This window comes from Accipiter gentilis, chromosome 31 (assembly GCF_929443795.1).
Source record: "Accipiter gentilis chromosome 31, bAccGen1.1, whole genome shotgun sequence".
Taxonomy (NCBI): domain Eukaryota; kingdom Metazoa; phylum Chordata; class Aves; order Accipitriformes; family Accipitridae; genus Astur; species Astur gentilis.
Window position 1 is genome coordinate 1,597,160 of NC_064910.1, and position 13,037 is coordinate 1,610,196.

Here is a 13,037-nt window from a genome sequence, read left to right on the forward strand (position 1 = left end):
TCCAATTTGCCCTTTTTATGGATGGTCATGTCGGTCCTCTGTAATCAGAGCTCTTTGCAAAAGTTTTAGAGCTCGCTGTTTAAAAAATGTCACAGATTCATCAACTTCAAGGGAGCTGTGATGGCTTCCACCAGCTGGGCTTCTGCATCTGATATTTCAGCTTGCAGGACACAGCTTTCTCTGCGGCTGGCCCGAAACGGTGGAGCTTGCTGCCAACTCCCCTCCCCCAAGACCTTCCCCAGGGCAACCACTGATTTGCTTCCGCCCGGCCTGCAATGTAAAAAAAGGCACTTACTCCATCTCATGCTAACAAAATACGGGGCAAAATCTGGCAAATACTGTTCATTTGGCATGCACGTGTTAAATAAAACCCTGAAAATCTCGGTTCCTTTTTTTTTTTGTTTATATTCAAAACGTTTTCAATCATTTTAGCCATTCTGATTTCTAGCCATTCAATTCTTGTCCTTCGTTTCTTTCTCAGTCCTCATTAAGTGTGAATAAAACTTTCAGAATGGCAATTAAAATAGATTTCTTTCCATCGAGAGAGCCTATGTGTGACTGCACTGCTGCCTATTGTCCTTCTTCATTGCTTCCTTTCTCGGGTCTATCCTTCGTCTTCTATCATCAGTGATTTAGACTAAGCCCTTCATGGCAAGGACCTTCATTTTGTATTCGCCTCTGCGTAAAGCAGAGACACTTATTATTGGTTTTTGAAAGTATAAAGAATGTAGCAGATCAATGCCATTATCCTGAACTGCACTTAGAAGACAAAAGCAGCGTAGCTGTTGAATTGATGCTCTGGGGAGGACGGAAGCAGAGCCACATTTTGGGCTATCGCAGACTTGCCAGAGGACTCTGCGGATATTTCCATCTAAAGATCATAGCCAGGGTAAAAGCTCCAAAAGCACCGATGACTGCCATAAAGCTTATAACAGAGAATTGTCTTACCTGCCCCATCAAATGAAGCAGACGTTAACAACAATTTTGACTACTAAGACAGCTAAGGCTCTGGCAGCAGCCTGGACCCTGAGCTCAATCAGAGCATGGTGTCAATAGCCTACACTGACTTAAAATAAAGATGTGGTGACAGTATTTCTGCTTTTGAATAGACCCTAAAGGCGCTTGCCCAGGAAATAGCAGAGCAGGTGGGCTAGAGGCTTGAGAGATTTGAAATCCATGTCCAGGGGAAACAAAGCAGAGAGCTGAGCTCTGGGACATCTCTCTCCCAGCTAAAAGCCCTAACCGTGCTCAGCATCCCTCTTTTCCCTCAGACCGTGTGACAGGGGCCTGGAGCCCCCATGAAAGAAAGAGGTTTAGAAGCACCTTTTCCCAAAAAAGAAAAAGGAGCAAAGGAAAAGGTGCTTGGACATTTCTGCATCCAGCACACTGCGTACTGTGAAGCCTGTGTGAGAGGCCCAAGTCTGCCTGGCTGCCCCGGAGCTGAGCACTGCAGCGCCCAGCATCATGCTGCTGTCACCCTGTGTCAGCCGCCTGCTCGGAGGGTCCCAGAGTTGGGTTTCTGCATCAGCACTTTAGCTGCACTCTGTACGGTACTCGTTCATTTATGCTTCTTCACTTATGCCTGGCAGGCTTCTCAGGACCAGAAATTTTGCATCTGCCAATTAAAATGCTTTGCAGCTTGGAAGATAATGAAATAATCGGTCCTCCGCTGGGTTTTTTTCTCCATTGTCACCTGTGCGAGTACCATGCAGCTCATGGATCTGCCTTCCTGAGTTCACCAACACTGTCTTTGGCATATCGATTTTAACTGACACCTTGAGCTGACAGGTAGTCATTCCACAGCAAAGAGAGATGGAGATGCTGAACTTGTGATACCTGGTTTCAGTAACTGCAAAAGACTCACTCCCCTACAAGCCTCGAGATACTTTTGAGAAGTAGGTTTAACTAGACATGGAAATATATCTCTGAGTTTAATACAGAAGTGTTGCTTTGTTGGGGTGAGGTTTTTACTCAGAGGGATGGAAACCTCCCTAGGCTAAAACGACAGAGAGGATTACGTATAGCGTGGGAATCCCAGCACAGCGATTGATCCAGTATGACCCCTGTATAGCTAACTACAGACTGGCAAGGCAATTTCTGTTCAAGCCGGACCGATATTTAATTAGTCTCCTCCCCACTGCAATCCTGACCTTGGTTTGGCACGGGGAAAGCAGAGAGTCGTGTATCCGGCCAAAGCATCTCATTGCTGCTCCGGGGGCAGGCAGACGAGGTATTAACAGCTGGAAATGAAAAACGGCAAATGAGAGTCCACAACGAAGCAGCAGCTTTCTTCACCTGCTATTTCCTTCCTCTCCTGCTCTCCCTCCTCTAAAACCTGTTGCTCAGGCTAGACAACTAAATAAAACCCGCACAAGTACAATTGCCTTTTAGTGACTTCCAGTTAATTTGTAGCACAGAACAGAGGAGGTGTCTCCGCTGGTAACTTTCTGGTGAAAGCGAAAACTGGCAATTTTTTCCTGCTGCTTTGTCTTTCAACCAGTTGCTAATCCATGGCAGAAATTTACCTTCTGCCTTGTGCCTACCTGGTTTCCTTAGTAACTCCTTGTAAGAATATGACAAAAGCTTGGAAAATGCCAAATAAATTGTCAACTGCTTAATCTTTATTTAGGGAAAATGATGTGCTGTTAAATCTACTAGATCTCTGCCAAAGCTGGCTGGCATATTTCATAGAGTAATTCTTTCTTGTTCAAAAAAGGGCCCAGATATTATTAAACAAAAAAAAATTGTCAAAATATAAAAATCTCTGCTTGCGTAACAAGATTTAAGACCTGGAAGTTACCTGAACCTACATACGTGCTCTGTATCTATCCTTTATTTATGAGTGTCAGTACCAAGATGACTTTTTCTGCTTTGCATACATTTAAAATGTTTTGCAGAAAAAGGTGGTTAAGATCATGCCTCTCAATGCCTTCAGAAAGAGGTTAGATTGCCTAAACATTATAGAAATGGGTGCTTAAATAAGGATATCATCACTTTATGATTTAGAAGCAAAAGTGGGACCAAAGTCAGGACAGAAGAGAATCAGACAGCTTTAATTGTGAAGCAGAGGAGGAGTGCAGGTTGGCAGTAATTGTACGTTTCCTTGTTTGTGTCACTTCAAACCCCCCACCATGGCATGGGTTCCACTTGCCGGGTGGTGCAGATGCAAAATGTCTGTCCGTCCCACGTGCTTGTGCTACAGACAGACAGGACTGGGGGCACGCAGGAGGCAAGGGTCAAACAAGGGAGCAGTGCAGAGGGTTCGGGAGGTTTGCAGGGGAAAGCCTGACAAGGAAGGAAGCCAGGAAGGGATTGGCATGCTCCTAAATCTTTCGGGCACTTCCACTTTTTTCCTCTGAAAATTTGGAAATGGTTCCCACGCCTGTGGCAAGCTTCTTTCAAAGGTCTCCAGGTAGGCCATCCGCACGGCAAAATCCCAATGGCAAAAATCAGCCACGGTTGTCTTCTTCGTAGCGAACCAGCTGTCGGGTGGGAAGCTGTTGCTCAAAACACACGGAAATGGTGAAAGACAAAGTTCCAAATGGTTGATGCTAACAAATTTTGGAAGAGGCGTCACACCTCAGCTGTCGGAGTTTAAGAAAACCTGTTTCTGTTACAGATCAGAAGGAGATTGAACATTGGAGTTGGACGCTCTCGTCTCAAACGCAAAGGTGTTCCTGAGGAGAGCCTGGGCTGGCCCGCGGTCCAGCGGGGGGGAACTCAGGACCAGGAGAAGAACCCACCAGAGCTGCTGCTCGGGCCGCGGTGGCAGCCGACGTGGTGAGCCGGGCTGGGATCAGAACCACGGAGATGATGAGTTCAGGAGTTGGCAACGTCCCCTCAGACAACCGCCTTGGTGGTGGAGGGGCCCTGCGGGGTCTGAAGGAAATACGGTGATGGCGGTAGGGTCCTGGCTGGCCGAGCATGGCTGTGAGGAATGGGCCCAGCTGTGAGGGACCGGGACCGGCCGTGAGGAATGGGACCGGCTGTGAGGGAACGGGACCGGCCGTGAGGGACCGGGCCCGGCCGTAAGGGAACGGGACCGGCCGTGAGGGAACGGGACCGGCTGTGAGGAATGGGACCGGCCGTGAGGGAACGGGACCGGCTGTGAGGAACGGGCCTTGCCAGAGTGAGAAGCAAAGAGACGCGTCTGCCGCCCTGCTCCTCCGGGATCATCCCTCCCAGCCCTCCGAGGCACCGACATCGCTTTCCCCCCTCCCAGCCGCGGCCCGTCGGGGCGGCAGCCGACGACGGGAGGTGAGCCGCGCAAGGGATGGCCGGCGCCGAGCCGCGGGCGCGGTGGCGAGGAAGAAGCGGGCCGGGGCTCCCCAGCGGGGCTTCCTCGCCCACGGGAAGGCAAAAAAACCGCGCTGGGGGGCGGGAATCAGTCGGGCCGGTGCTGCCGAAGGTGAAACGGAATGCAAACGCGTACCCCGCACTAGCGTCCCGCGGGGTGTGGGGGGGAGGGGTGTGTGTGTGTGTGTCGGTTCCTCCCGCCACCGGGTTAGGCCGCCGGTGGCCGCCCCGCTGCGCTGCGCGCCCGCGGAGGCGCCGTCCGCCCGCCAGGGGGCAGCCTCCGCCCGCCCCTCCGGCGCGGAGCGGCGCGGGGGGCTCTCCGCGGGCGCGCTGCCGCCAGTGATGTCATGGGGCGGCGGCGGGAGGGGAGGGGGGGGGGGGCGCGTGTGTGTGTGGTGTGTGTGTGTGTGAGGGGGGGCGGGGAGGAGGCGGCACTGCAGCTGCATGTGTCTGTGGCGGCGGCGGCGGCGGCGGCGGCGGCGAGGGGGGGGCCGGGGCCGGGGCGTCGTCATCTGCATTCACATGGGGGCGGCGCCGGCCTCCGCCTGAAACCCCCGCCCCGGGGAGACACAAAACCCCACGCGAGGCGCGGGGTGCCGCGACCCCCGCCCCGCCGCTGCTGCTGCCGCCGCCGCCGCCATGAATTCGGCGGAGCAGACCGTTACGTGGCTGATCGCCCTGGGCGTGCTGGAGTCGCCCAAAAAGACCATCTCCGACCCCGAGGGCTTCCTCCAGTCCTCCCTGAAGGACGGGGTGGTTCTCTGCCGCCTGCTCGACCGCCTGCTCCCGGGCACCATAGACAAAGTAAGTGCCCGGTCCCCCCCCGTCCCCGTCCCCCCACCTCCTCCCGGCCCCGCCGCCCTTTGTGCAGCCGGGCCCGCCGCCCCCGGACCCGGCCTCGCCCGCCGCTGGGCCCCCCCCGGGCCGCCTCCGCCCGGGCGGGAGGGAGGGATGGGGGGGTCGTGTCGTGTCCCCCCCTCACACACACACACCCCGGGCCCGAGGTTGGGGGGGGGGGGTGGTTGGGGTGCGCCCGTTGAGGGGGGGGGGGCAGCCTGGGTGAAGAGGGCTTCTCCCTTGAGAGCCACGGTTTTCCAAGTGTTTTCCGTAAAAAAATGCTTCGCTCTCCACATCGGAGTCCTGGCTGTGCATGGGAGAAGCATTTTTTTGAGGGGGGGGAGTTATGGATCTTTCCTGGCGTGCCACGAACCGGCTGCAAACTTGTCTACGCAACTGCTGGAATAGTCGTTGCCTCACCTCGCTCGGGAGGTGATTCAGCTCATCCCTCCCGGCCCCTGAAGGACATCTTGGTGTTTGATGCTTCGTTTTCCGGAAGGCTGTTTTAGCGTTATTTGGGTCTTCTGCTTCTTGGTCGCCTGTGGAAAAACACCTCGTTGTTTTCGGGGTGAAAAAACGCGTCGCAGCTCTCTCCTGCGTTGCGTTTGAAGAAAATGTACTCTGTCAGGTAACTTTTATGTGTTACGTGTGCGTACGTAATTCCCGTCGTAGCTCAACTAGAGGGGAGGGGTTTTATTTTTGGTACTGTGCCCCGAGACTTGGGACAATGCAGTTGTCTCACCTGGCGTTCAACAGCGTAGCGCCCCGCGTGTTGGCAAAACTTTCCTTAGGAGCCAATGCAAGGTAGTGAGGAGAAGATTGATGAAGGTCATCAGCTATGCTGATGGGAAAACTTGCATTTTTCACCTTTTGCAGTTGGCAGCCCACTCCATGCATTGGAGCCTGCCGACAATGGGCTTCTTCTTACCTTTTGTGGCTCTCCAAGTAGTCCGCCGACCAACAAAGTTGAAAACCAGTGCTTTGAGCTTGGTAGGGCACTGGACTGGGCAGTCTCCCTTCAGTTCTTCAGTCTCCCACCGACTGGGGTTGTTACTGGTTTGTGTTGTACTGTAGTGTGGAGGTCCTGGCTCTGGACTGGAGTCCCGCGCTGCTGGCTGTAGTAGGTCATTCCTGCCCCCCCCTAAAGTCACAAGCAAATTGGGAGGCGGCATGGGGATACGGAAACCCTGCGGGAGCCCGCGGTGCTACCAAAGGACAATGGAAGCAATTGGAGCGAGGGCAGAGTGTTGGTGGCAGTGTGAGCCTGGCTACCTCAGGGTCCACCACGGTGACCGGCAGAGCGAAGTGGGACAGTTGAAGCTACCGCTTTCCCAAAAGCGGCTGTTTGTGTGGTAGAGCCGAAGAGGACGTGTCTCCCCCCCGAGGCTCTGCGGCTTTGCCGGCCGTGGTACGTGAGGTGCGAGCTGCTGTCTGGTACGCTGGGCTGTAAACTGCAGCTCGGGAGCCGAGGTGACGCATGTGATGTGGGGCCGAGGGCAGGGAGCCCCCTGGGCGTGGGGATCCCCCCGCCTAGCTGCCCACCCACTTGGGCAGGCTCTGCCTGTGCCTTCTCACCCCCAGGTTCTCTTGCCTGGTGGCACCAAGTCCGAGGAGGGTCTGGGCAGCCCGTCCAGCCGTGCCGCTCAAGGCGTTCTCTGAGAGCATCTCTCCAAAATCCTGCGGCTTTGGGTCCTGAGCGTCGGGGCAGAAAAAAGTTTTTCCCCTTGTGCAGATGTCAAGCCTAGTAAAATGGGGTCCTGAACTCAATTTGGGAAACAGGTGCTACTGAACAGTGAAATAAATAAAAGAGCATGACAGGAATAAGTGTTAGAACAGTGTTTCCCAACTTAACGTGTTTTTCCGTGTATGGTATAACTAGGGACAGCTCTGTTAGTGCGAATGAGAGGCTCTCTTCTCTCTTCACGTCAGAGGAGCGAACACCTCTGATGCTCGGGCAGGGCGTCCCTCTACGGCACCCACACCCAGAGGAGGGTTTGCAGGGGGGCAGAGCTCCCCACAGCCTACCCCACCACTGGCCTGGCCTGCCAGGGGCCGTCGGGGGCTTCTCATGGACCTCGTGGCGCGGGGTTTGCAGTGGGTGGTGCATGGGCTGGGACGGGAGCCAGGGCAGGAGGAACGCTGGCACGTCGCAGCCTCCCACCTCCCCGAGCTCGCCCCACGTCGAGCAGGGTGCTGGGACGGGCAGCTGCCGGAGGTGCCTGCCAACCTAGTGTGTCTGCTCCGGCTTTGGCTTAGGTAAAGTCTGGCTGGGGAGAAATCATCCTTTTTTAATTTTTTTTTTTAATAGGTGCTTTTTTATTTTTTTTGCGGGCGAACTGTACTTATTTTTCTGGGCTTTTCATGTTGCGCTTTTTAATTCATAGGTGCGTCTGAGAGACTCATGAACTCATTTTCCCATCCAACTTTGTGAATATTATTTTTCTGCAGACTCAGAGTATATACCGCATACTTCTTTCATGCTCTCAGCTGCTGTTATAAGTCTGAACTATTTCCATGATACTTACTTTTTTTTTGTTTGCTAATAAAAAAACCTATAAAATTTACATCCTTCCCTGTATTATGTTATTTTTTCAATGTCTTTTTTGCTGCTACTGTTCATTAGGGTTTGTTGTTTTTTTTTTATTGAGTGCATTTTAAATATGAACCCTTTCATTCCTTATTTGTCCTGAAAGCCCCCAGGTCAAACTGGACATTTTTGAAGTCTAAAAGATAAAAGGTTTGTCCTACAGATGTAGACTCATTCAGTTCTTCAAATCACTTGAGATCATAACTTTCTGTAAATATCTGACATCAGCAGACACTTTGCAGACTCACAGAGCTCGTTTTTCTGTAAATACATAGTAGTAACTAAACCCAAAGAGAACATTAAAAAAAAAAAAAGTTAGAAATAAGAAGGAATGTTTATCAGTTGGGTTTTTTTTAAGATGTTTTCTAGAAAATGCTATAAATGCATTTCTTTCTTTCAAAAACTGTTTAGAAAGAGGATTCAATATGTGTAGGAATGCAATAATACATTTTCTGATATTTTGTGCTTTTTTAAAGCCTCGGGGTACCCTGAGAGTAATTAGTAGAAGGTTTTTAATAAATAAAGGTTGTGTGACCATAAAAGGAATCAAGCACTTGAAGGTCAAAGAACAGATTTTTCTCAAGTCGATAAAACAAATTAGTGGGTTTCAAGGCTGGTTAGTATGTTCTTCCTTTAGACTGCTGTGTATTTGTATACCATCCTTGCACAGAATAATGTACAGAGCTTCTTGTCAGGAAGTTTTGGCTAAATTTGTTTACGTTACAGTCATCTTCTATCTTGAACAACAGCTAAGGACAGATATTAAATTCACCAGATCCCAAGAACTCTTGAACAAAAATACTTTGGAAAGCAATGTTACTACAGACTGCTTCTTTCATGTTGGGGCTCCCATTTAACATCGTTGTGATTCCTTTGCATTTTGAGAGAGACCATGACAGGGTAAAACAAAATAGCTGGGTTAGGCAGTGTGATGGTACTGCTCAATAACCTTATCCCAAACACAGGAAAGGAACAAAAGAGAGACCAGTTACTTGAAAAAAACAAAAAACCCAAACCACAAAACCAACAAAAACCACAACAGCTTCCCCCACCCTGACCAAACCCAGCCATGTCTTAAGTTTTTTAAAGCACAGAGATGCGTGCTGAAACACAGTGGTCAGTTGATCTGCTCTAAAAGGTAGGGAATTGCTGAATTCAAGTCCTTTGAATGAAAAGCCATGGTTTCAAGTTACAGGATTTCAACCCTGCACTGTAAAATTGAGTTACTTTGATGGCAGGGGAGAGGATCCCCATGGAAGCATTGCAGTGCGGTCGTCTGCCGCTTAGATGCTTTTCCTCGCAGAGATTGTCTTCCAAACAGATTCCTCCATCGCAGACCAGTTTGACCCACTTTTGACATTGTAAACAGAGATCAGAACTGGAGCGGGAATTTTCCTTGTCATATGAGGCTTTGCGCTCCATTAAGTTTTGTTTGTACTTTCATTTTTGGTCAGCTGTTGGACAGAAAGCATCATTTGGAGGAGAGCTTTGTTCCGTTTGGGGAAAATGGGGAAGACTCATGGGGGGATGCCGTGCAGCAGCCATTTGGCACCTCGTGGTCTCCCCCCTGCTCCTGCTAGGGGCTCCTGGAGAGGATGAGAGCAGCTGGTTCAGCGCTTTGAAGCCAGGGGATGGGGAAGCGTGCCGGGTCTCGCACGCTTTGGCCCCCCCTCTGTCAAACAGACCATCCCCAGCTCTTGCGCCGAGCGTAGGATTAAACAACCCCGAAGCTGCTCGGCTTCGTGTGGGAGGCAGATCCAAAACACAGCCGCTTCCTCTCGCCACTCCCCATGGCCAAGGGGCGAAAAGAGCAGTGCGGGGCTGGCCCCGGGAAAATAAATACAGCTCTCTCTTGCTGGCTGAGACTTGGTGTGTGGCTGGAAGAAAACTTCGTTCTCCCTCTGGAGGATTGGGCACCGGCATCGATATTAATTTGGTTGTTAATTGGGATAGTATCAGGACTGATGGCTTCAAAGATTAGGATATTTTTATAAATACGTCGTGTATTAGTATGATTCTCTTTTTAATGACAGAGGTCTTTGGCTAGATGAGGTGTTCTGAATTGTGATTTAGGAAGAAATTAACTCTTGGCGACTCACAAGGCTAATGAATTGCTGTGTATGAACGCAAGCACTGAAAGAGGGTCAGATTCCCCAAAAGGAGGGTTCGGGCTGCCCCGTGCGGTAGCTGTCTCACCAGCCTTGTCCTCGCGATGGGTGTGTGCACCTATGGCTCCGGCAAAGGGAGATGTATGATCACTTATCTCTGATTTCACACGGATGTATCGGGGCCAGGTACTTCTGCCCTGTTGTGACAAGGTGTGACTTGGTCGTGGTATTTCAAGCATTGCAAAGGAAGAAGAAAGGGAAGTTGTTTGGGAGCCAGGTTAATAACAAGTGGTGGTTTTTATAGCCCAGTACCTTTGCAGAGGGTGCACTGCCGGCTGTGAGCTGACTGTGGAGCCCACGCAGAGCTCAGGAACTGTGGTGAGCATCCCACCCGTGGTGCAAAGGTTACTACTCCTAAGGTAGCAGTTGCCAGGTGCTGGTTGCCCCCGAGCAATCTGAATTTTGGAAATTCTTTTGGCAGGCTGGCTCTGCCCTGGCAGCCCTGGTGAGGCTATCGGGGTCTGCCTGGCTGAACCGAAAGACTGTCCTGCTTTCTCTCACTGAAATCTGTTGGGAAGGTATTGCAGACGCTGGTATTGCAGCAGCAGCAGAAGGTCATCGTAGGACTAGACCTGGGAGGCAGGAAGCCAAATCTGCGTTTTAATGTGCATATGCTCTCTCCCCCCCGGCAACAGTCCTTACGTAGAACCTCCCAAGGAGATTATTGTGCTTCTGGCAAGAATAATCCGTGGCAGGCAGCTGTGCCTGCCGTGGCTGCGTGCTTGGGGAGCACCGGCATGTGTGTGGATGCTGTTGCTCCAGGGTGGAAGCACTGTGAGGGCGAGCAAAACGCCGGGGGAAAGCTATCCCAAGAGAAGTTGTAAGAGTGCCTTTTTCCTGAATAGATGCTGTTCTCATACGTGTTACTGTGAGCTTCTTAGGGGATCGTTCAGCATGGAGTTGTCATTTACCACGTTACTCCTGTTTCTTTGCAAGAGCAGGGGTGCACGGATGCACCAAAGGAGGATGCCCTTGCATTTCCCATCTATGCACTGACTCTGTAATTCTGGTGACTGGGTTGTTATCCAGAGAAACACAGTCTGCCTGTGTGCACTGAGGAAGCAGAGGACGTGCATCTGTGTTTGCTGTCTTTTTCCTTGAAAATCAGACCCTTTTAATGCATAAGGATCTAGACTGAATTAAATAAGGGCATGCCAGACCCTGAGAAGAGGGGGCGATTAAGGAAACTGCTGGGGACTAAATTGTTTTTGTGACTAAATACAGAAAGGTAATGTAGTTTTGCTGGTTTTACTCTTGTTAATGTCCTTTCCACAGTTTCTCGATGCATTCTTTCTATGTCTGTGCATAATATGGACAACAGACAAGGCAATTCCTTAGCCTTCAGGTGCCCTACTGCTACCCAGGCCATCCACTGAACACTGTGTCTCTGTGGGGAAGAGGAAGAGCTAGGGAGATGCCACCAGCATGCTCCTTCTGGTTACGGCTGCGTGCTAGTGGCTGAGGGCACCATGTTGTTCAGCTGAAAATGTTTAAGATTGTAATTCAAGCCTTAGAAAAACTGGAAGTCTGGCTTTGAAATTGAAGTTGACAAATTATACATGTATGTAAATGTATTTATACATATATATATACACACATATAGGTACTTAAAATCTGGCTTTGAACTGCTGAAGGGAATTCAATATACATCCTTCTTAAATAACAGTTTTATTTAGTTGTTACTCAGTGGCTGTGATTTGAAGAGCTGGAACCTTAAAACATTTCAAGCATGACAGGGCTTGCAAAAATACTGTGAGCTGGCAGCACGGAAGCAGCGTCAGTCTTGCACCTTGGCTGGCTGAGCTTTACTCCCTGATCCTCAGGCAGTGTGACACTCCCGCGCTCACCCCGACTTCGCTGTGTGGAGCAAAGCCACCTTCTCTCCACATCTCTCGGTACGACGTGGTTGCTGCCATCATCCGCTGCCGGCACCGCAGAGTCGAGGAGGGGTGGCCGGCCTCATCTGCAAGAAGTTCCTGTCGTGCTGCTCCTCGCCACGGACCTTTGGCACCCGGTGGGCAGAGTCCCCTCTTGGCCCGCGAAATGCTGCTGGGGTCTAAGAGCATTTCGTTCAGGTCTCCATTTTTCTGCTCTGCAGCGAGCGCCGTTGGATGATGCTGGCAGCTTGCCCAGGAGAGGGTCTCCACTGCAGGGCTTTGGTGGTCCTATGGAATATTTGCACACAGAGAGAGGGGGGAAAAAGCAGTAAAAATCATACACACAGCCCCGCCGGTGCAGCTGTGCTGACAGAGAAGTGCTTTTGTTGGCTTCGTTAATGTCATTGGAGGAAGCGGTACCGTTAGACTGGCAGAGGAATTCCCTCTCTGGCATATGTTACATCCACACCAAGGAGCGATGCCAGCATATCTAGCAGCAGAGCTCTCCTAGTGTAAACAAACCCTGAGTGATTGGACTCCTGAAGCCCGAGATTGTGCTGCACCAAAACAGCGACGCTGCGTGGGAAATGCTGCAGGGTTTATCTGAGAAGGGGTGCAAAATCCCTACCCGCCAGCCTCCCTTTGCCGGGGAACCTCTTTAGGTAGGTTCTCGCCAAGCCCTGCCCAAACGCTGCCTGTGCCTGGAGCAGCACTTCATCGGGCTTTTTCCACTCGCTGAGTTCAGGGAAACACACGTCTTCCTGCAGGCACCTAATGCTGGCACTCCTGGAGCTCCGCAGCGTGAGGCTGATGATACTGCATGGGGTTGGTGACAGTTGCACACTAGCCGATTTCCTCTTTTTCTTTAAAACAGCAAGAAAATAAGCAAAACCACAGGAATTAGGAGTATTAGGTCTCAGCATTTAGGAAACACTGGAAAGATTACTCCTGCAGCTGCAACTAGACCCTCTTACGTGTATACATAAAATTCTTCAGGCACGCTCCTGTGCATGTGTTCCAATAAGACTCCTGCCTGTTTCAGTTCACAAGCTGGCCTGCAAGTGGATTGTAATTGCAGTTGCAAAGGCAGCTTTCAGTCTTGTATTTGCTAAGTTTTACGTGCTTGGCATTCTCAGTTTCCTAATGGTGTCTTATTGTAATTTTTTGTGTGAAATATAAAAATATAATGGAAACTTCAGAAAACAAAAATACCATCTGGAATGTCCCGGCGCCCTTAACTTAGCTGGTGTTTGTATCTTAAGGCTTGGTCAA

The 13,037-nt window shown here is 50.9% G+C and overlaps 1 protein-coding gene across 2 annotated transcripts in view; it reads left to right on the top strand.

Annotated features, from left to right (window-relative positions):
• Nucleotides 1–4,785: 4,785 nt before the first annotated feature.
• Nucleotides 4,786–13,037, top strand: part of ARHGEF7 (Rho guanine nucleotide exchange factor 7) — a 125,341-nt gene continuing 117,089 nt past the window's right edge. For both annotated transcript variants that reach the window (XM_049834309.1, XM_049834305.1), the window contains exon 1: nt 4,786–5,100. In XM_049834309.1, the coding sequence (XP_049690266.1) occupies nt 4,936–5,100 (165 nt within the window). In that variant the 5' untranslated portion in view covers nt 4,786–4,935. The remainder of the gene's footprint in view (nt 5,101–13,037) is intronic.